The 23,733-nt window shown below is 37.8% G+C and overlaps 1 protein-coding gene across 2 annotated transcripts; it reads left to right on the forward strand.

Annotated features, from left to right (window-relative positions):
• Window positions 1–166: 166 nt before the first annotated feature.
• RRM2B (ribonucleotide reductase regulatory TP53 inducible subunit M2B) lies at window positions 167–20,801 on the forward strand (the record flags this gene model as incomplete). 2 transcript variants are annotated; one of them, XM_084230124.1, is made up of 9 exons in its annotated part: window positions 167–214; window positions 3,546–3,686; window positions 8,602–8,718; window positions 9,435–9,568; window positions 9,972–10,066; window positions 15,242–15,375; window positions 17,353–17,457; window positions 18,621–18,734; window positions 20,558–20,801. In XM_084230124.1, 9 exons carry the CDS (start codon window positions 167–169, stop codon window positions 20,708–20,710), a joined length of 1,041 nt encoding a protein of 346 aa, XP_084086250.1. In that variant the 3' UTR covers window positions 20,711–20,801. The 2 variants fall into 2 exon arrangements, with proteins under 2 accessions (XP_084086250.1, XP_084086251.1); XM_084230125.1 differs by lacking the exon at window positions 3,546–3,686.
• Window positions 20,802–23,733: the final 2,932 nt, after the last annotated feature.

Raw genomic sequence — 23,733 nt, forward strand, 5'->3', positions numbered from 1 at the left:
GGCAGGCGAGTCGCAGCGCTGGTTCAGGGGGCGCGGCGGGGCGTGTCCTCGAGCCGGGGGCGGGGCGTACCCAGTACACCCGCGGGCCACCTGGGCCGGGTCCTAGTTGGAGGTGGCCGGAGGCGCTGGGCTCCCTCCTCGCCCACAGCCTGGCGGAGTCTGCGCGATGGGCGACCCGGGAAGGCCGGAAGCGGCCGGGCCTGAGCTGCTGGAGGTAAACGCCGCTGCCCCTCCCGTCCCGCCCCACTGTGGCGTCGGCCGCCGGCTGCAGGCTGCGGCGGGGACCTGCCGGGTGCAGGTCGGCTGTGGGAAATGGCACCGTCGCGGTCGGAAACCCGGTGCAGGCCCGACCGCGAGCCTGCGCCGTAGCCTGGTTTCTCGCTCGCGAGCGCCTGGGAGGCGGTCCCGGGGGGGCGAGGAGCGAGGCGGGCGGCGGCTCCTCTGCTGAGCTCCGAGGTCAGCCCAGGCCAGAGCTCCGAGGCCTGGCCCGGCGGGGCGCGCCCTGGCTTCAGATGCCCGCTGCTCGGCGCCTGGTCTTGCCTGTCGGGAGCCCTGGTCCGGGAAACAGCCAGGGAGCGTGGGGTGGTACTTGTGCTGGAGGACGCGTCCTACCTGTGCGGTGGTTCCAGGGAGCTGGAGGATGCACAGGGAAGCCCACGCTGGAGCTTGAGGAGGAGAGAGTAGGTAGAAGGGCGACTGGAATCCTCGTGATGCTGCAAACAATCGGGTTAGGAGGCCTGTTTTGCTCAAACCCGGCTGCTTAGCAGAGTCTTTGGGATGTCACTTTCCACGCTGAAAGTGATACCTTTTTTCACAGAGGATTAAAATGTTTTATGCAAATTTCTAAGGAAGTTGTGGGTGCTTAGTAAAACCTAAGTTAACGTGTTTATTTCTCTGGGTTCTGATTATTGCAAGTATATAGTAACAGCAACTAAACCGGATTTATTAAACTGTAGGGTTGTTCAAGCTATTGCTCTATAATTTCAATACCCTGTTATTTTGCAATTACTTCTCAACCATTATGTAGTAGAGAATTACTTTTTGTACTTATCTGGAGCCATTTTGCTGTGTGTGGTGGCTTTGATATAATAGCTTGAGCGCTCACGGACTCTTGCTTAACCCTACATTTCTTTAGAAAATTGTAGATTCCAGATTTGGAATTTTATTTCGATTATGCACACATTAAGTAACTAACAGATAATAAATATCCCTTAAATTTTCTCTTTTGAAACAGATACTTTTAGTGCCTAGTTCCCCCACTTAATTCTGATTTTTCTTTTTGTGCTGATACCAGCAGCCACTGAGACTTAAGACCCAGAAATTTATTTTTGTTTATTTTCTCTATTTCAGTGATACAGTCCCACAAAGACAGAGGTAGACTTTTAGTTCTTGCATGAATTTTCGTGATCATCTAGTCCGAAGATTTTTTTTTATTTGAAAATGCAAGGATGCTTTAAGTACTTTCTCTAGCTAGATTGGGGCAGCATGAGTCACCTGCATCAGAACGCTGGGAGTACTTTATAAAAAATGTACATTAATGGATCCTCACGCCAGACACAGTGGCTCAAAATCTCCTGGCATGGATCTGAGACCACATTTTTTTTTTCTTTACTGAGGTAACATTGGTTTATAACACTATACATCATTTAGGTGAATAGCTTCACACCTCCACAGATGTATGTTATCACAACACCACTACCATCAAAGCACATATAGGCGACCACTGAGCTCCCCCCCACCTTTACCACCCGTAGCAGCCTTAATTCTGCAGGAGACCATTTTAAACAAGCACTTCAGGTGATCTTAGTACACTTATTTTAAGAAACTCTGCCTTAGATTGTTTATAAATGAATTTGAAGGGGGTTTTATAGCTCTCCTGAAGTTTGTAGATTTTATATTTGCAGATGGGAATCTCCTGAGGAAGAGGTCCATCCAGCCCATAGCTTTCATAAAATTAACTATCAAAATCTAATTGATAGTTCCTGTTTTCAATGTAAGAAAGATTAGGACACAAAAGTTTAAATGACAGACTCAGAACCACACAACTCAGTAACTGAGCTAAGTTTAAAATGAAGTTCTTGTTCCTGGGCGAGTATTTACCTCTTTCATCAGATTTAGTGGGAACAGAAGAATGAAAATACGATTAGATAACATCCCAATATCCTACTTCACCTGAGGAGTGGAAGAGATGAAAGGCAAGCAAATGAAAGTGGTGGAATTGAGACTGCATGGAAGGAGAGACCTTGCCATAGGCCAGCCTGGGTAGGGCATGGTTACTGTTAGCTGTTTCTTGCCTGATTGGAAACTCTCAGTGGCTCCCAGATGCCAGATGTGTTATATATCAATAAAGATTCGTTGTTAAAAAAAAAACAGTTTGTGGAATCAGGTGCAAGTGAGAGAAATATAAAACGATTAGGAGGAATCATAAAAGAGACAAGCCTTCAGTACACAGGTGGCTCTATCTTAAATATGTTAAAGCTGGAAAGTGTCAAGCAACTAATTATGGTATGTTTATGTCAGAAAGACTGGGGATTCCAATCAGTGAGCCAAGTCAACAATAGCCATATAGCAGATTAGTAAATAAATGTAAATTTGTTTTAAATTAAATCAAATATTTAAAGGCATGTATAATTTTCTTATGATTCCTTAATTTAGTCAATTTTCAACTACCAGTTTGTGTCACTTGGGAATAAAAGCCTGTACTGTCATCTTATTACTGAAGCTTTTCCTTTTTGTTTAGTTTTGAAAAAAAAAATTTGGTTAACTCCTGAAAAATAAGCACAAATGGTCACAGTGATTTTGATGTTTTTAACTGCTAGTCTTTCCCTCTCATGGCATTCTTTAGTTAAGGAGAAATAGTTCAAAAAACTTTCATGTGAGATAATCCAAAAAGAAAAAAAGAAAACTAACGACCTGGACACAAGTGATTTCCTGTGTATAGTAAAAACACATCTGTTATTTTTATTACTATTTTAAAAGGTTGAAGACATCCAAAAGTGAAATGTTTATTGTTTTTGCCACTAGAAGGGACCACAGGGTTCTTCACAATACATTTGGAGGTGTTTTCTTTCTTTCATCTCTTCCCTTTGTCCCTCACATACCATAAAGTCCAGACTTAGAAAGTTACTTCTAGTAAAAAATAAAAAAAGTAGCTTATTATAGCAGCCTTTTCATGCCCATGCTCATCTTCTGAGAGAGGTACTAAGGGAACATTTTGTTCACAAACTTAGAATTTATCCACTACCTTGACAAAGTAATAATCATGACAATATATCTCTGAGTGCTTATTATGCACCAGGCTGTTTACAGCACTTTTCATCACAATCTGTGAAGTAGGTATTTTACTGTTGAGGAAACCCAAGCTAAGAAAAATTAAGTACCTTCTATGGTCACCTAGCTAACCAGTTACTATTAACCTACTTAGGCATTCAACTTAGGCAAGCTGGCGTCTACACCTAAGCTGTTTCCCTGACTCCCCAGATGTGTGTTTAGATATGAATGAAGAGAAATGTCTACAAAATGGTTGTTTCTATTTTGTTTTTCAGAGATTATCTTCAGCCATCAATGAAGATGAAGAGCCACTCCTAAGAAAGAGTTCTCGTCGATTTGTCATCTTTCCAATCCAGTATCCTGATATATGGAAAATGTATAAAAAAGCACAGGCATCCTTCTGGACGGCAGAGGAGGTAAGTGGTATCACCTTTATCAGCATTAATATTCTATTGGTTAACACCTTCTGTTAGAGGATATTGAAAATTTTAACTTAAAGATACATTGAGGATCATTTTACAAGCTCATGTTTCAAATTATTAACTTTGGTGTTTTCCAAGGTTTGGTGTCTAGACTCCTATCTGTAAATAAGTTTCCCGTTGCAAAAAATGACATTTTAGTCTGTTAGATTTTTCTTCCTATATATTTTTAAACATTTTCTATTTTTAAACAGACTTTTGGTTTACTATACCTCAATGAGACTAGTCTTTACTTAGGGTCAGCAGAATATTTAAAATGACAACTAATTAGAAAATGAAAGTGAAAGCATTAGGGACACAGCTTTCAATGGAGAGACCTGATGGTACAGAAGGAGCTGTCTACACAGAGATTTTGCTCAGCCTGCCAGGCTGAATTCACAGCGCTTCTGCTAGTCTGGTCCTCAACCACAATCTCAGGCACAGCTGTCTCAACAGATAGGACAGCTGTAGAAAGCTTTCTGCTAGAGTGGCATTTTCCACCTAAGAAATGAGTCATACACAGCAAATTCGAAAATACTTGCTGGCTTGGAAAGGACAGCTGGTTTGCAAGTGGTTGCTCTGTCGTCTAATTGAGCCCAGATAGTTGCTCTTTGTCTTCATCTCTGAATATGATGGTTATATCTGCATGTCACTCATGCTTCGTGTGAGTGTTTATCTATATGGCTGCATTTATCTTTTTGGATAGATATGTTTGGCTCCATCAACCTGTCTGTCAGTTATTCCAGAGGCTGGCTCTATACATGTGAACACACCCAGTTAAGAATGCAGGCTCTGGTTCCCACTGTCTAGGTACAAATTCTGGCTTTCCTATTTACTAACTCTGGAACTACGAAGGTTACTTGCCCTCCCCTTGTATCCTCACTGGTAAACTGGGCTAATAGTACCTGGTTCATTGGATTGTTATGAGGATTAAAGAGGTCTTTAGAATGTTACATGGCACTTAGTTAGCACCAAACAAAGGTAAGCTATTATATATTTTTTTGCAGTAAAAAGTTATTAATTTTATTATATCTCAAACCTTGAGTAAATATCTTATAAATTTTTTTTTAAAGATTTATTTATTTAGGGCCTCCCCTGGTGGCGCAGCGGTTGAGTGCTGGGTTGCGAGGCTGCCTGCAACCCCTGAAGCGCCAGTTAGATCCCCAGCCACCGGCAAGGGTCCCACAAAAAAAAAAAAAAAAGAAAGAAAGAAAAAGAAAAAAAAAGGATTTATTTATTTATGTATCCAAGAGCTGGGGTGTAGGTCAGAAGTCAGGAGGGGGTGGTGAGAAGATTCACCAGAGACAGAGTGGGGAAACAGAACAGGCAGATTGACTGAAAACACTGATGAGGGGAAAAATGGGTGAGACAGGAGAGGTCTGCTGCTCCATGTGGGTCACCTCCCTGGCAAGGGATCGAACTCGTGCTGTAGAGGCTGCAGGCAGCCTCATAGTGCTGTGCTTAACCCCTTGCGCCACTAGGGAGGCCCCACTTATAAATACTTTCTAACTAAAATTTTTATTGAGATAATGTTGATTTATATTGTTGTTTGCGTTATGGAAATACAGGATTCCTCCTGCCCTGGTCTTTAGGTGTTGGTTCCTTGGAGCACTCACCACCAAAGCACTAATAATCCTCCACCATAATGGCCCTTCTCTGCTTTGCTCTTGTGCCTCCCCACCTCCTCTGCAGAATGGGGGAGAGTGACACTAGATATCAGAAAGTATCAATTTTTTAAAAAATTATTTTATTTTATTTTTATATTCCCCATACAATTGCGACCCCCTTATTTTGACCCCAATCCCTCCCCTCCCCACCCCCCACTCCCCCAGAAAGTATCAATTTTTGAAGGTTCTGTTATACTAATTTTACCCACTTACCCATCCTTGTTATTTTGTATTGTTATATAATTAACATTTTGTTAAATTATAGTTAACATATAATAAAACCAAATGAAAAAACCTAGTATTTTCAAATTAGGTCATAGTACCAGGCACACCTGACTGTCCTTAACTGTTAGTCGTTTTTAGAAAGTTTCTTTGTTCCATATGGTTAAGAGAACAAATGGAGTACGCAGGTGGCTTTATCATTCATCATGCCAAAAGGTACTTGTAGTACTTGGGTTTCTTGAAATTCATTTGGAAATTGTTTGCATCTTTAGCAAATATAATGTATGTTTTACTTTGTCTAGAAAACACTGATTTTTAAAAATTAAAATATATTGTTACTGGGCTCCCCTGGTGGCTCAGCGGTTGAGTGCTGGGCTGCAAAGCTGCCCGCAGCCTCTGCAGTCCCTATTTGATCCCCGGCCACCAGCGAGGGTCCCACATGGCACGCAGACCTCTCCTGCTGCACCCGCTGCTCCCCTCAGCAGTGTACTTCTGTCCTTCTGCCTGTTCTGCTCCCCGCTCTGGCTCTGTTGAATTCTCTCACCTTCTGACTGTACCCAGTGCTTATGTAAATAAATAAATATATCTTTAAAAAAATTAAAATATATTGTTACTTATTTTGTAGGCATCTTCTCAAAAGATGCAAACACATTTTTAATTCCACACATTTTTTATTTAAACAAGTTGTGTAAGTTACAATTTAGTCAAGTTTAGGTTTCATTGTTTTATCAGTCATTTAGCTTTATTCCTAAATATGATTGATCATCAGACACCATGATTCAGAAGACAAAGGTCTGGGATTTGAGATTTCTTTAGAACTACCCAGGCAAATCTGACAAACAGTAATTTGGAATCAATATTTAGATAGTTGAAATTGAGAATTTACTCAAATGAGGTAGGTCTGAGTAGGAAGGTTTACATCTTGGGAATGGAAAGTGACAAATGTAGTATAAATAAAAGATATTTTAATGGAGGGTTTGAAGAGATAGGGTTTTTTTTTTTAAAGATTTATTTATTTATGCAGACAAGTACTGGGGTACAGGCCAGAGGTGTGGGGGTGAGAGGATTTACCAGCGACCGAGTGAGGAGCAGAACAGGTGGATTTACTTAAATATACTGCTGAGGGAAGCAGTGGGTGAGACAGAAGAGGTCTTGCTGTGCCATGTAGGGTCCTCTCCCTGGCTGGGGATTGAACTCATGTGACAGTGGCTGGCAATAGCTTGATGGAGCTGTCTTTAACCCCTGCACCCCCAGGTAGGCCCCTTGAAGAGATAGGTTTAATATTTAAGAGCAAACATAATAATTAAATTTAACATCAAGAACATAGTACATTAAAAACAGGGAGACATCCTTAAATTAAATCTGAGTTGAGATCTTAATAGCATGTGGGGCCTTCCCGATGGTGTAGCGGGTTGAGCGCAGTGCTGTGAAGCTGTCTGCAGCCTCCACAACGCCGGTTCAATTCCCAGCCGGCCAGGGAGAAACCCACATGGCTAGGCAGACCTCTCCTGTCTTGCCCGCTGCTTTGGTCCTTCTGCTGTTCTGCTCCCGCTCTGTCTCTGGTGAATCCTCTCACCCTCCCACGACTCTGGACTGTACCCCAGCTCTTGTATAAATAAAAATAAATATTTAAAAAAAAACCTATAAAAAATAAAATAGCATGTGATATTTACCTTGTGTATTTTAAAAGATGCACACAAATATCGCCCCCTCCTACCCCATTATATTCCCAATACTTAGCACAATGTCTGGCTTGTAGCAGGTGCTCAGTAAACAGTAAACAATAACAGGAAAAAACATTTTAGAAAAAAAAAAGTTTTTTGAAAGGGTCAGCGATTAGGGATTTGTTAGAATAGATAAAAGAAGGACAAAGGGCAATTATATATTTCAGATGTTTATTAGGTTATTATAAAGCATAGTTAAGAGATATTCCTGAGACAAAAGGTCTGCAAGGTACATTTCAAGACTATTTTTAAATTGTAGCTTCCATAAACTCTAGAGTGGTCTCTCTACTAATCCCAAGGACTGATTTTTTTTTTTTAATTTATTTTTTTAAACATCTTTGTTTATTTTTTTATAATACAGGGTTTCTCCCCTCACCATTCTGCCCTTCCCTCCCACCACCAAAGCACCCCAAATCCACCACCAAAGCACCCCAAATCCTCCACCATTTTTCATTACTGTCCTCTCCCCTGTTTTCTCTTCCCTCTTGCACCCCATCCTCAACCTGTTCTGAGTGTCTCAGATCTATAGTCTGCTTTCAAGGGTCAGTCTTACACTCTGCCTTTGTCTGATCCTCTTGTTTGTTTTCTCTAGATTCCAAATATAAGTGAAACCCATTCCATATTTGTCTTTCTTCTTCTGGATCACTTCACTTAGAATAATCCCTTCCAGTTCCATCCATGTTGTGGCAAATGGGGCCTAAAGCACATCATCACATTGGGGATTAGGTCTCAACATACGAATTTTGAGGACATGAAGCATTCAGTCTATAGTAGTAATTAGTAGTAATATTAACCTTTTTTTTTTTTGCTTTTTTTTTTTAAGAATTGTTTTTTTCTTTTTTTTTTTTAAGATTTATTTATTATACAAGCACTGGGTACAGTCAGAAGCGTGGGAGGGTGAGAGAATTCACCAGAGCCAGAGTGGGCAGCAAAACAGGCAGAAGGACCAAGGTATACTGCTGAGGGGAGCAGCGGGTGCAGCAGGAGAAGTCTGCACGCCATGTGGGACCCTCCCCGGCAGTTGGGGCAGGGGATTGAACTGGCGCTGCAGAGGCTGCGGGCAGCCTCACAGCCCAGCGCTCAACCGCTGTGCCACCGGGGAGGCCCCCTTTTTTTTTTTTTTTTTGCTCTTCTTACTATTAACATATTTTACTGCTATTGAAGTATCCCTCCTTAACTATGAGATGGAAGTTAGTTTTCCTAACCCTTTGAGAAGAATTTAACTCCAAGTTAAAATTTTTGAAAGTCTTTTTGTTTCAGGTTGACTTATCGAAGGATCTCCCTCACTGGAACAAGCTTAAAGCAGATGAGAAGTACTTTATCTCTCACATCTTAGCCTTTTTTGCAGCCAGTGATGGAATTGTGAATGAAAATTTGGTAAGATTTTTGTTTTACTTTTATTCCCATTCAGTAGTTAAATGATGATAATGACAGTGGGATAATTAAACTGAGCCTGAAAGAAGATGTCTAGAAAATGAATAAGATGAAGCTTATCTCTTGTCAGAAGAAAGGATACTTTCTGTCATTTGATCTGTAAAATATCAAGCATATTGTACCAAAGATAATTATAATTAAACATTAATTTGATTTTTACCTTAGCTAGTAATCCTAATAGAGAACCTGAATCTTAATAACCTTCTGGAGCTCTGTAACAGAAGACTGGGTTCCAGCCTCCCATTTTTAAACTTGTATTAAGGTTAGCTAGGATGTGTGCTTTCTTTTTAAAAAGAATAGAAAATTATGGACTTTGATCATGAACTAAAAGGGCTTAAATAGATCTACTGTCTACTGTTGGGAGGAAAAAGTGACTTAATGATTAATTCTACAAAACAAGTTATTTTTGATAAATGCTCTAAAGTAGAGTTGGCATTATAGACATTAGATTAATGATTGTAAAATAATATATTATGCAACTTGTTTGCTGTGGGGGTTTGATGATAAATGCTAATACTTAAATGATCTGTAATATCTTTCCATCCTGTTTGTGGCATGACAGACAACTTTTAAGTGACAATTCTGATATCCAGGTTCTGATTTGCAGTGTTTAATGAGACCCCACAGAATTGGATATATTTTTTCCCTTATGTTCTTAGGTGGAGCGCTTTAGTCAGGAGGTACAAGTTCCAGAGGCTCGCTGTTTCTATGGCTTTCAAATTCTCATCGAGAATGTTCACTCAGAGATGTACAGTTTGCTAATAGACACTTACATCAGAGATCCCAAGAAAAGGTATTACTGGGATTTTATTCAGAGTGTTTTACTATTGCTTGATTATGTTATGAGAATAAAACTGTTAGGGAAATGATATTCAAATATGGAATTTTAGAAATATAATGTTTTCTACTGTTTGGTTAAAAGAAAACATACAGAACCTGTTATTTATGGAGAACATTCTATTTAGCAATTGATTATTCAAATTTAGTAAATTTTGTGTCAGACCAGATCCAAACCATAAAGTTTGAGTTTTACTTTTATTTCTGTTTTATGGGCATGTTAAAATTACAGAAAAACTGAAGATCTTATAGTATATTATAGAGTTATAATTATCATCTCTGAATAACATCTATGAAAATGTATCCCAGTTAAGAAAAACAAGTGAATAGCTTTGTCCTGAATTCTTTTGTTTTAACAGGGAATTTTTATTTAATGCAATTGAAACAATGCCATTTGTAAAGAAAAAAGCAGATTGGGCCTTGCGATGGATAGCGGATAGAAAATCTTCTTTTGGTATGTAGCTTGAATTTATGTAGATCAGATTAACCTCTGATTGATTACATAGCTCATATTTTGTGGTTTCACAGTGCTAGTCAAAGTCACAGTTTGGGAAAGGGATACAAATATCTCAGTGTGCACCTTTAGTAGAATCCTCATTCCTAATAATTAGAAACCAATGATAAAATAATATGAAGCTGTTATTCTGTTTACTAAGTTGAACATTGAATGGTTAAGATATAAGTGCCTAATTAGATGAAAATAAGATTCAGTAACTTAGACTCCAACAAGAATTTTATAGCAATTCCAATTTTGTATCTTTCAGAAATGTTTATTTCAAGGATTTAAAGCAAATTAAAGTCTTCACATTTTTTCAGGGAACAAATTTGTAGTGTCTGAAAAATTCAAGATTATTTCGCTCAACTGGGGCAAGAAACAGTTTGTATCAACAGGCTTATTTATCATATATGTGTGCAAACACCCTTGTAGATGAATTGATATTAAATAACATTCTTTTAAGTAATGTTAAGGATTAATACTGTATCTTATACACAGTAGTTGCTGAATAAATAGTTGTTACATGTAATTAAAATATTTAAATATTTGAACAGCTTAAGTATTTCTTTCATGATTGGTGCTCTTTGTGGTTTTATTCATTATTTGTAATGATTTGGATTCATTAAGCAGTATTCCAAATACTTGCATCCGTACTCCTTTGAACTCTAAAAAAATTGAGGACCACATCAGAAAAAGGGGTGGGAATTGTATGGGGAATATAACCAAAATGAAAATGCGTACATTATGCAAAAATGAAAATGATGTAAGAATTATAAAATAAAATAATTTATTAAAAAAAATTGAGGACCACAAAATGCCTCTGTTTATGTGGGTTATTGATATTTCCATACTAGAAATGAAAACCAAGAACCTTTAAAAAACATTATTAACACAGTTATAAATAGCAGTAGTAAGTACCCCTTATATTTTAACACAAATAACATATTTCTGTAAAAACACTTTATTTTCTAAAGAAAATTAATGAGAAGAATGGTAGCTTTACATTTTTACAAATCTCTTTCATGTCTGACTTAATAGATGACAGCTGGATTATCTCTGCTTCCACATTCAATTTGTTGCTGAGTGTTGTTTTAGTTACAGTAATACAGAAAATCTTGACTCCTTCAGATATGTAGTTAGAAAAGGCAAGGGGAGTATTTTGCTTTTCAGATTATTGAGATGTCGTGTAGCTTCTCTAGGAAACAGCACTGTATGCTCCTGGGAGTATGACAGTGGAAAAGGTAAATAGTGTTTTAGTATCTTTATGAAAATAGTTTTGCCCTGGTAGATTTCTCAGGTCAGTGGATCTCCAGGACCACACATTGAAAATCATGTAGCATGAGGTTTGGGTGTGCATATAGTTTGTCAGGGAAGAAGCCTATGTTTGTATTACCTTCAGTCCATTTTGAGAATGAGAAAAGGGTTATCTTCATGGGTATAAAAATCATCTGGAGATTTTGTGAAAAACAAAACAAAACAAAAAGCCTGCAGAATCCTGGTCCTCACCAGAGAATGGTTTAAGAAGCCCAGGTTGGACTGAGGAGTCTGGATTTTATACCCAGTTGATACTCTCACAAGTGGTTTGACAAATACATTTCAGAACTACTGGTTTTAGAGAAAAAGAATGGAAATACCAGGTGTTCAATATGCATGGAAAATGTTAGTATAGACAGTGCTGATGGCACATGATAGAGAAAGCTCACAGAAGCATGCATTTTTTGATACTATCAGAGAAGATAACCTAGAAATGGAGGAGGTTGGAAGTCATCGGGAGACATCCAGGGCTCCAGTTACATTATCCATATTGCTTACTCCCAGGCCAGCCCTATTTCGGGTTCTGATTGAGAGTCTCAAAAGAACATGGTCACAAGTGGTGCAGGGGAACGGGTGGGAAAGAGAAAAAGATTGAAGAGTACATTGGTGACTCTCCTTTTTGGGAATGGAGCTAAATGACAATAACATGGAAATAATGTCTTGCTTTGCTGTGCCCTTCACTTCCCATTATGCAGACGAGGAAGTGAAGTCTTTGTGCTGTCTGCCTCATTAGTAATTTTAAGTTAACAAAGGCCTCTCTTTCATCTGACTATGGGCTTTCCCTAGCATTTGTGGTGACCTTAGTGACTTCTGCTCTAAGTAGGACCCAGTATAGCAATTCTTCTTTTAGATCCAGACTCCTCTGATCATTTACTTTTATTTTTATTTTTTTAAAGATTATTTATGCATACAAGAACTGGGGTACAGGCCAGAGGTGCAGGGGGTGAGAGGATTCACCAGAGACAGAGTGGGGAACAGAACAGGTAGATTGACTGAAAAACACTGCTGAAGGGAGCCGTGCTTGAGTCAGGAGAGGTCTGCTGCGCCATGTGGGCTGCTGCCTGGCCATTTGTGCTGCAGTGGCTGTGGACAGCCTCATAGGTTGTGTCTTAACCCCTTGTGCCACCAGGGAGGCCCTGATCATTTACTTTTAGCTAGAAAGAACCTAAGACTACTTCTTAAAAAGGAATTAGTTTGAAGTCGATATGTTATAAGGAGATTCCATTCCTGTAGAACTAAAAATTCTTAATTATGCATCTGTGTAGTTTTTTAAAAATTTCTTTAAAGAACTTTAAAAACACTAAATATAGAGATCCCACCTCCATGTACGTGCTAGAATTACATTTCAAACATGAAAAAATATCTTAGCGATCCGATCTTAGTGCATTGCATCATAGAGGTAAAAAATACAACCTATTTTCCATCTCTAAATCAAATCATGAGGGGTTTACAGTCATTAAACATTTTAGAAGAAATATTTTGAAAGTTTATTTTTAGTTTACACCTATTCTTTTTTTTGAATAAAAATAATTTATTTTTAAAATGTATTTAATATTTTATTTTATATAATTCTTACATCATTTTTCATTTTTGCATAATGTATACATTTTCATTTTGGTTATATTCCCCATACAATTGCACCCCCCTTATTTTGACCCTAATCCTTCCTCCCCCTCCCCCCACCAGTGTGTCTCTGGTTTATAGTTGCTTGTTGATTTTGATTTTTTTCTTTATTATAGTTAGTCTTTTTCCTGGTCCCTTATTTAGGTTTTCTAAATTCCTGCTATGAGTGAGACCATCAGGAGTTTACACCTATTCTTGGGAAATTTTTCAAATTTTGCCTTTCATTGTCCTTCCATCCTTTTCAAAGAGAATGGCCTTCTGTAGCTGTCTGATCATTTACATTCTTCAGCATTCACATGAATACATAGATTAATTAAAATAATAATTTTCCTCTATTGACAATACTTGTACTAATTTATAGTCTAGTTCCATTGCACAAATGTGCACATGATATTACCTTAATGGCAATTAAAAAATGTATCAATGACGACTTCCATTATCTTGTTAACGGTAATGTGGGAATATAGTTATCTATATGTTAAACTAGGACAGATCTCCATCTTAAGAAGTATAACTAGCTAGTCTAAAGAACCATGTATGTTTCAAAGTCAGCATAGTATAGAGATTATTACTATATTTTAATATTTAGTGAATACTAAATTCTTCTTGATAATTCCTTCTACATAATATGTACTTAGTGAGTATTTAATTTACATTTCTTCTGTTTTTTTCAAAGTTTTTTTTTTTTTTAAAGATTTATTTTATTTATGCATACAACAATTGGGGTGTAGGCCAGAGGTGCGGGGGTGGTGGTGGTAGTGAGAGGATTTATCAGAGACAGAGTGGGGAACACAACAGGTGGATCTACTGAAATACACTGCTGAGGGGAGCAGCAGGTAAGACAGAGGTCTGCTGCACTATGTGGGTTAGCTCCCTGGCTGGAGATGGAACTCATGCTGCAGTGGCTGGCAATAACTTGACAGCACTGAGAATTAACCCCTGTGCCACCAGGGAGGCCCTCAAAGTTACTTTTAAAATTAAATCTCTAAAAATAAAATACTATGAAAGTTTTTCTGATGTTTGGGCTATTAATGGGTAAGTATTTGATATAATTGATCTCTCTGATTTGGTTTGTTTAAGACAGGGAAAAGAACAAGGACAAGCAAGAGCACTGTTTAGAGAGACTTAGAAATATTGAACTTAGTCATCTTTCTTTTTGAAATTTAAATATTATAATTACTTTTCTAAAATTTATGTTCAGCTTTTGGATTGAATTTTAGCAATTTTTATAAAATGGCTTATGTCTTTTGTCATTTAGTGCTTATGTAACACATTAATTCAATTCAGGGCACATTTGTTAAGTGCCTGTTTGGGCCTGTGACAAATAATGTGACACAAGCTATGATGTTATCACCTATGAGACAGGTCTGTGGTTGGTTCAGGCATTCACTTGCCTTTGCCCACAGTCAGTCATATAAATCAAATCTTCCTCTCTATCCATGTACATATATAAATATTTCTCCCAAGCAGATGCACTATGGGGAGCATCTGTATGATATTTTGGGGTTGGACCTGTATTCATCCCGGGGAATAACATTACAAACATGCTGTCACTATAGACATTTTAGGAGACGGGCTTCTGCAAAGTCCCTAACAGTGAGTGACCTTTAAGACTGGGCCTTTTACATTTAGCAGAGACAACATTTTTACTGATGACGTAGCTATCTAATAGATATGTTTATTATCTTCAGAAGGATTTATCCTTTTTTCATTAGAGATGTATGGTGATGTTTTTTGAAATGTTTACAGCTAATCTGTAAGCTACCTTAGACTTCTAAAAATTTAAACCTCAGCAACCTCATCTTTCTCACCACAAAGAGGGAGGCATTTGTTATAAAATCTATTTTCTACTCTCCACTCCAGTACATACACATACACATGTGCACAAACTGCACTTACAGGTACAGGCCATCAGATAAATCACCTCTTTTTTAATATAAAAGCTCTGTTTTTCCCGGGTACAAAGACCTATAGGAGTCCAATGTCTGACAGGATTTGAAGAGGTAGAGTCATCAGATTTTCCTCCTCTGAAGACCCCTAAAGCTCTATCTTACAGATTTTTTGTTTCATGGCAAAATAGTTGGGTTGTTATAAAAATATATTAAAAAATACATACATATAAACACATATGTATATATGTGTAAGCTTGAAAATGTCCACAATATCTATTTCAGAAAGCTATTTTATGTCTTCTAGGGGAAAGGGTGGTGGCCTTTGCTGCTGTAGAAGGCATTTTCTTCTCTGGATCATTTGCTGCAATATTTTGGCTAAAGAAAAGAGGTCTTATGCCTGGACTCACCTTTTCCAATGAACTCATCAGCAGAGATGAAGTAAGGAATGAAATATTCTTCTAATTTGTATTCATATTTGTATTTCACTTATTTTTTGTCCTCTGGAAAATGCTTATGTGACACAAATACACTGGTAGTTAAAAGAAAGAAAGTCATGTTTTCCTTGGTTTCTAGGACTCTAGATTTTCCTCCTATCTCTCTTACCATTCTTTCTCAGTCTTGTCTGTTCACCCTTCACTATCTGCATTCCCACCTTGGCCTGTCTTCTTCACTGTGCGTGTCTTCTTAATCCATCTTATTTATTCCCATGGGATCATCTGCCATCTCCATGCTTATAACAGGACCTCCCTGGTGGCCTAGAGGTTAAGTCTCAGTGCTATCTCCTCCATGGCCCAAGTTTATTGCCTGGCCAGGGAGCAACCCACAAGGCGCAGCAGACCTCTCCTGTCTGCCTGCTGCTCCCCTCAGTAGTGTATTTCAGACAGTCTGCCTGTTTTGCTCCCCACTCTGTCTCTGGTGAATCCTCTTAACCCCCAGCATCTCTGGTCTACACCCCAGTTCTTCTATACAAAAAAAAACAAACAAAAAAACCCAGATACTTATAACAATCAAAGCTTTATTTTTAGCCTCCAAATGCATTTATTCAAGTATATATTAGATGTTCTCCTGGAAGTCTCCACAGGTATCTCAAACCCGAAATCAAATCTTTCTCCCCAGAGATGATGTTCTTCTGTTTTTCCTGCCTCATTGAATGGGGTTCCCCTCTCTCCAGTCATCCAAATTTGAAATCCGGAAGTCATGTTATTTTTCTTTTTTAATCACATTCCTGCTTCCTCCTTTATGGCTTGCAACACTGTTTTTTCTTTTTTAATTGAGAAATATTCATCTTGGTATCAGTGTCTGTTGATTTAGGTCAGAACTGCATCATCTTTCTCTATCTCTGGATTTGTCCTCTTTTTTGTTTTTACTTTTTAAATTTTTCTTCTGTTCTTTTCAGCTTTCTGCTGTCTGTTCTGTGTTTTACAACCCTGATTATTATGGATTGAATCTTTTTGCTCTGTTCACCAATTATTTAAGATTCTATACCCTTTCTTGTGTTTGCATAACCATTCTGTTCTAAAGGTAATTAACAAATTACTTTCTTTGGTTGAGTTATCTGCAGTGCTATTTCTTTTTTTTTTTTTTTTTTTTGTGGGACCCTCACCGGTGGCCGGGGAATGAACTGGCGCTGTAGAGGCTGCTCGCAGCCTCGCAGCCCAGCACTCAACCGCTGCGCCACCAGGGGAGGCCCGCTATTTCTCTTTTATACAGCTTCAGATGGTATTCTTAATTTTATTTCCATTTTTATTATACCAAATTCATTTTTTTAAGATTTAGTTTATTTATGCATACAACAACTGGGATACAGGCCAGAGATGCAGGGGGGTGAGAGGATTTACCAGAGACAGAGTGGGGAACAGAACAGGCAGATTGACTGAAATACACTGCTGAGGGGAGCAGTGGGCGAGTTAGGAGAGGTCTATTACGCCATGTGGGTAGTTCCCAGGGATCGAACTCATGCTGCAGTGGCTGCAGATAGCTTCTTAAGTTACGTGTTAACTCCTTGAGCCACCAGGGAGGCCCTAAAGATTTATTTATTTATGCATACAAGTACTGGGGTATGGGCCAGAGGTGTGAGGGGAGGGGGATGAGAGGATTCACTGGAGACAAAATGGGAAACAGAACAGGCAGACTGACTGAAATACACTGCTGAGGGAAGCAGCAGGCGAGACAGGAGAGGTCTCCTGCACCATGTGGGTAGCTCCCTGGCTGGCCAGGAATTGAACTTGTGCTGCAGAGGTTGCGGATTGCTTCACAGTGCGGTGCTTAACCCCTTGTGCCACCAGGGAGGCACCCCTCTTCCAGATGTTTTATGTTGCTTTCCTAGAACCTACTTTATATAATGCCCAACCGAATCACTATATGGAAATGACTTATTAAATGTTCTCTGACTGTGGTGCTTTTCTTCTACTTTAGGGGCTTCACTGTGACTTTGCTTGCCTGATATTTCAATATTTATTAAATAAGCCCTCGGAAGAAAGGGTCAGAGAGATCATTGTTAATGCTGTTGAAATTGAGCAGGTAAGCTAGGAAACTTCTGTAATTAACACATCTCTCTTTCGTTGATGTTGGTGCCATTACTGTACTAGGCTGACTCATGAAATTGTCATTTTGTGAGTTAAAACAAATATCAACCATTTTACATGGTCAATCTGACAGTGCCAATTTGTAATATATTGCAGTTATGTCAGCTTATAATTTGGCTTATGCTAATCTTTATTATACATTAAGGTTTCATGTATACTTAACTGTTTCAGGACGATTTTTTCTGTTCTCATTGATAGGTCAGATTTCAAGTCATAACAAATTATTTTAATTAGTTTTATACTTTAACATTTTTAGCCACTGGAGGGCAATGACAATTTGTTTTGTATTCTCAAAAATCTAGCAGAGTGTCTAGTTTGAAGCATGCACCAAATGTTTATAGAATAAATAAATGACTTAGTGAATAGAAAATTTATTGCATGTAAAGATCTCTGATTAGAAAGACCTGAATTTTGCACTAAGGATATGTTTTTATCATTTGAAAGAACTAGAAAAATAAATTCAAAAATATCTTTTAGTATTTCACAGTATAATAGTCATAAATTTCCTATTGGGAGGAGCAAAAGGCATAAAATGCATTTAAGCAATCTTCAGTTGTTTTTAGCATTAAATCCAAATGGTTAATGTTTTTATTTTTTCTCTATTAACACTTTACTGTTGTTTTTTAATATAGTTCATGTTCAGTTTATCCTCCAACCTACAGATCCATTACTATTAATTTTTCATTTTCTTTTTAAATCAAGTTTACTCTTCCAACTCCCTTCCATAGACATGTTCCCCATAATAATCACAGTTGAAGAATTTTTTTTCAATATATTTCAGAATAAGACATCTCCTTTTTCTGTTGAGACAGCTTATGAATTCAAGTCCTATATGTGCTACTTCTTAAAAATTAGTAATTTCATAATTTCAGTTTATTTTGACTATTTGGAAATATTAAATAATGTGAATAATAATGCCCCAAACATTTAAAAATAAAAAATAAATTCATAGTGTCATGTTGAAAGAATTTATCCTAGTGTACTTTCCTTGAATGAGATCAGTGATTTAGAAGATTAATAACATTAGAATCTTCTTCTTAGTTGGAAAATACATATTTATTGTTCTTTGTACTTATTCTGCTTTTGTTTACATCTCAGGAGTTTTTAACAGAAGCCTTACCAGTTGGCCTCATTGGAATGAATTGTGTTTTGATGAAGCAGTATATTGAGTTTGTAGCTGACAGATTACTGGCAGAACTTGGATTCTCAAAGGTGAACTGTTTAAAATGTATTGCTACTAGTGAAAATGTTATAGTCAAGTAAGGTCTCTAAAATATTTTATTTCACTGAAAGCACTTGTAACATATTGGTCTGTTTTTACAATGTCCACAACAGAGCCTTGTTTTTTTGACAAATTGAATTGATTTTTGGGTTTTATTCACTAAAGTTGATTTTATTATTTTTTAAATAATTTTTTTTTAATTTTTCTGTATTTTTTTTTTCTTGAGGTAATAATGGTTTACACTGTGTTTGACTCAGCGCTATAGGTTCACACTTCTTCAGATCTATGTTACCACACCTACCACCAACATACCCATAATCCTCTATCATTGTCCATTGGGCCCACTCCCCACTTTGCTTTAAACCCCTGAAAATCCCCCTGGTAGCTTAATTTCTATAGTCAGATTTCTAGTATTTGTCTTGGTTTAGTTTTGTCTGTTCCTTTGGTTTTGAATAAATTGGCTTTGCAAAATCCTTTGGAACTTTTTAAGATTTATTTATTTATGCATACAAGAACTGGGGTACAGGCCAGAGGTGAGGGGAGTGAGAGGATTCACCAGAGACAGAGTGGGGAACAGAACAGGTAGACTGGCTGAAATACACTGCTGAGGGGAGCAGCGGGTGAGATAGAGGTCTCCTGTGCCATGTGCGTTAGCTCCCTGGCTGGCCAGGGATAGAACTTGTGCTGCAGTGGCTGGCGACAGCTTGACAGCGCTGTCTTTAACCCTTGTGCCACCAGGGAGGCCCCTGTTTTCATTTTTCTTGGATACATAACTAGGAGTGAAATTGCTGGTTCGGAACTATCAGACTATTTTCCATTTTACATTAACACCAGCAGTGTGTGAGAGTTCTAACTTCTCCACATCCTCAGCAACACTTATCTGTCTTTCTGTTTTTTTAGACATCCTAGTAGGTCTGAAATGATATTGTGATATTGATTTGCATTTCCTCAGTGGATGATGATTTTGAGTATCTTGTCTTGTGCTGATTGTCCTTTTTATGTCTTCACTAGAGAAATGTCTAAATGTCTATCCAAATTCTTTGCTCATTTTTATTGGGTTACTTGAAGATATTATCTAGTATTCATAATTCCTGCTGTAATACTCCTCAATTCGAAAATCTTCTTTTATTGCTCCTCATGAATCTTTGAAATATCTTATACTTTCCATCAAGTAGCTTCAAGTCTGCTTCTTGAATTCAGAAGTAGTAAGCTTCTTGTCAACATGGACCCCACTTTTCGCTTTGAGACATTAGCAGTTGTCTGTAGATCACCCCACTTTTTGCTTTGAGACATTAGCAGTTGTCTGTAGATCTATGGACAACATTTATCCTATCTTCCCTCATCTTAGTCTCTTAACATTACTATGTTGATTATCTGTTTTCTTGTGAACTAAGAAACATAACTAAACATTTTTGACAATTTCATATTTCGTGGTATCATATATGTGTAACTACCTAATGGCACTACCGATGGAAAGTGCCTGTAATACCTATGGTGTATTGGGCCTCTTAAACTGTGGAAACATTTTACTTTGGTTGGTATTAAATTTTTCATATTCTGAAATAATCCCTTTTTCCCATTCTAGTTCTCACAATACCAGGTATGCTAGTTTATTTTCTTGAGGAGGTTAATAAGTAACCTCAGTCATCTTAAAATTGATCAACCCTGAGAACCTCCAGGACCTTAGGGAACAATATGGTCCCTCTGGTGACTAAGCAAGTGGGGGAACTGAATGCTGAGTTATTTGTTGCTCTTTTTGTAGTATATAATTTGGCATCTTCACCATATCTAACAACATTTCTTTTCTTTTCAGGTTTTTCAGGCAGAAAATCCCTTTGATTTTATGGAAAACATTTCTTTAGAAGGGAAAACAAATTTCTTTGAGAAACGAGTTTCAGAGTATCAGCGTTTTGCAGTTATGGCAGAAACGACAGATAATGTCTTCACCTTGGATGCAGATTTTTAAAATCCTCCCCATATGTAAACCTGACCCTAGTGAAATAGCTACTCTTTTCACTGTTTTTTAAACCTGTAAATATCTCCTTTAGGGGGCAGGATTTTGCTAAAAAAAAAAAAAAAAAAAAACCACAAAACCAATTTTTAATCAAATTGAATTTATTTAAAAACACTTTAATTTTTCTGTTTAACAACCAAAGTGTGACCTAAATACTTTTGTCACTAAAATGTAAGGTCAAATATTATATAGTGTTTAAGAACATGGGTGAAGGATCATATATGAATTTGATATGTAGTCCTTACTACTTCTGTATGACTCTTGATAAGTCACTTAATCTTCTCTAAAGCTTAGTATACTTGTTTTTAAAATGAATGTAATAGTAGGCACTAAGTTCATAGAGTGTTTACGAAGATGAAAGTGCAAAATAAATTCTGATCTAATACTACCACCACCACCACCACTACTGCTATTACTACTTATTAATAGTGCTAATTGCAGTGATGTGATAAAATGCTCCCATCTCCTCAAAGTAATTGTGACTCTAGGTCCTAAGATCAGGATTTTTCTGTTCTGAATGTTTGGGAAAGAATATATAGATTTCCTTAAAAAATACAATTCTCATTAACACAGTCCAACTTCTTTGGATTTTCAGTATGCTATAAAGGAAATTTAGGTTTTTAGAAGCTTAGAGCAGAATGCTTATGAAGAGGAATCCAGGAGGTTATCACGGTAGCTGATTTAGTAAGCAAAATGACTCCGCTCTGTCAGCCCACGGCATTTTAATAGTTATTAGCCCCTCTACATACCTTGTTGGGAGGGGGTCTTCTATAGTCAGATGAGTTTGGGAAATACTGTATAGTCCATTCCTCTGGTATGTGCAGTTGGTATATCAAAGACTGAGAAATTTTGCAGAATGCACACTAACTTCTCCCTGCATATGCCAAACCTTCTTAATGCAGATCTGATTTCTATCTATTAATTCTTCTCCTAACTAGTATTTCTCAGAATGTAGTTTGGAAAGGGTTGGCTTGAACCATTTTTACATAAAGGAATGACTGTGAACTAAGCAAGGGAGAGCCTGATAAGGGTTATTGAGCCACTTTAGATTTGGGCCAAGATGAATCATGTAACTGTGAATGACCTCAATTGTGTTTCTTTAATACTCTTTTAAAACTTGTTTATGCTCCTCTAAGATAGAGTTCTTTCATTTTTAAAAATTTTTTTAAAAAGATTTATTTATGCATACAAGAACTGGGGTTTAGGACAGAGGTGCTGGGGGGGTGAGAGGATTCACCAGAGACAGAGTGGGGAGCAGAACAGGCAGATCTACTGAAATGCACTGCTGAGGGGAGCAGCGGGCGAGACAGGAGAGGTCTGCTATGCCATGTGGGTCACCTCCCTGGCCGGGAATCGAACTTGTGTTGCAGTGGCTGCAGATAGCTTGATAGTGCTGCATCTTAACCCCTTGCGCCACCAGGGAGGCCCAAGATAGAGTTCTTTTAATGGAACTATGCATGCTGCATGATAGAACATGAGGAAGATGTCGGTCTTAGCAGTTTAAAAAAAGGCCAGGAGCTGAGATTTCTTAGAAGTCTGCCCCTTCTTTATCTTACAAAGAGTCAAACAATGTGGTTCCTTACTCACAGCAAGCTACTTTATGAAATTCTACAAGCCAAAATTTAGAGATTTTTCTCTTTGCATAAATATTTGTTCTTTTTATCCTCAACTGTAATTGATTAAAACTGGGGGTTCTAAGGTGGATGCAAAAAGAATGGACCATAGCTATTAGAGAGAATATCAGAAACCTTGATATATTTTGGCCTCAGTAATACCATTTGTCTATACATGCTTCAGAGTGTGCCAGGTGTTTTTACATCACCTTATTTGATCTCACGATATCTTTTTTTTAAAAAAGATTTATTTATGCATACAAGAACTGGGATTTAGGACAGAGGTGCTGGGGGTGGTGAGAGGATTCGCCAGAGACAGAGTGGGGAGCAGAACAGGCAGATCTACTGAAATACACTGCTGAGGGGAGCAGTGGGTGAGACAGGAGAGGTCTGCTGCGCCATGTGGGTAGCTCCCTGGCTTGGCTGGCCTGGTGCTGCAGAGCTGCGGACAGCTTCACAGTGCTATGCTTAACCCCTTGCGCCACCAGGGAGGCCTATGATCTCACAATATCTTTAAGAGCTTGACAGAGCAACTGGTATTGAAATTCTACAGATGGAAAGAGTGAAGCTTAGAGAAGCTAAATAACTTGGCCAAGGTCTGCTCATAGTCACTGTATAATTTTTCTTTTCTTTCTTAAAGGTTACCATGTTTTTTGTCTTTAGTACTTTGCCATCCATCTCTCTTATTCTGCTGATTTCTTCATTAAAGGCTCATATACTTTAATTAAGGTACTACATACCTAAAGTGTTAATGTATGTAGGCAATATATTCAAAGATATTTGTCTACTGCTATAACAAAAACTTAACATCTAATGTTGATGATATCCATAATATCAGAATGAAAGAAAAGTCTTATATTGCATGTTCCCTTTGTTTTGAATCTGAATCTTCCTCATAGGTAATGACAGGTGCCTTCGTAAGAAGGTTATTTATAATAGTAATAAGCCTAACTATTGAAATGAAATCTTACAATTGAAACACTGGATTTTTAATACACTGGTTTATTATTTTCAGTATTCTATATACCTTTCCATGTGCCTGGGTTACATATTTATTTTAGTTGGTACTTGGCTCTTGGTTCTTAAGAAATCAAGTTGTAGAATCTCTTGTGACTGTTATCTCGGAGGTAAAGAAAAGAACACAGAGTATGTTTGCAATTTTTTAAATAAATATATTTGAATCATTGCTATATTTACTGAAGTTCATTATATAGGAATATAAACTTGTAGTTCTATAGTAGATGGCCTTTAATAAGTGTGTTTATTATATCTTGTAGAATCATTGGTTGGAAGGAATTGGGAAGATGAGTTTGATCCCGTGCTTTCAGACAAGGCTATTTTGCTGATTATATATAATAATAA

This window comes from Talpa europaea, assembly GCF_964194135.1.
Source record: "Talpa europaea genome assembly, chromosome: 3".
In the NCBI taxonomy this organism is placed as follows: domain Eukaryota; kingdom Metazoa; phylum Chordata; class Mammalia; order Eulipotyphla; family Talpidae; genus Talpa; species Talpa europaea.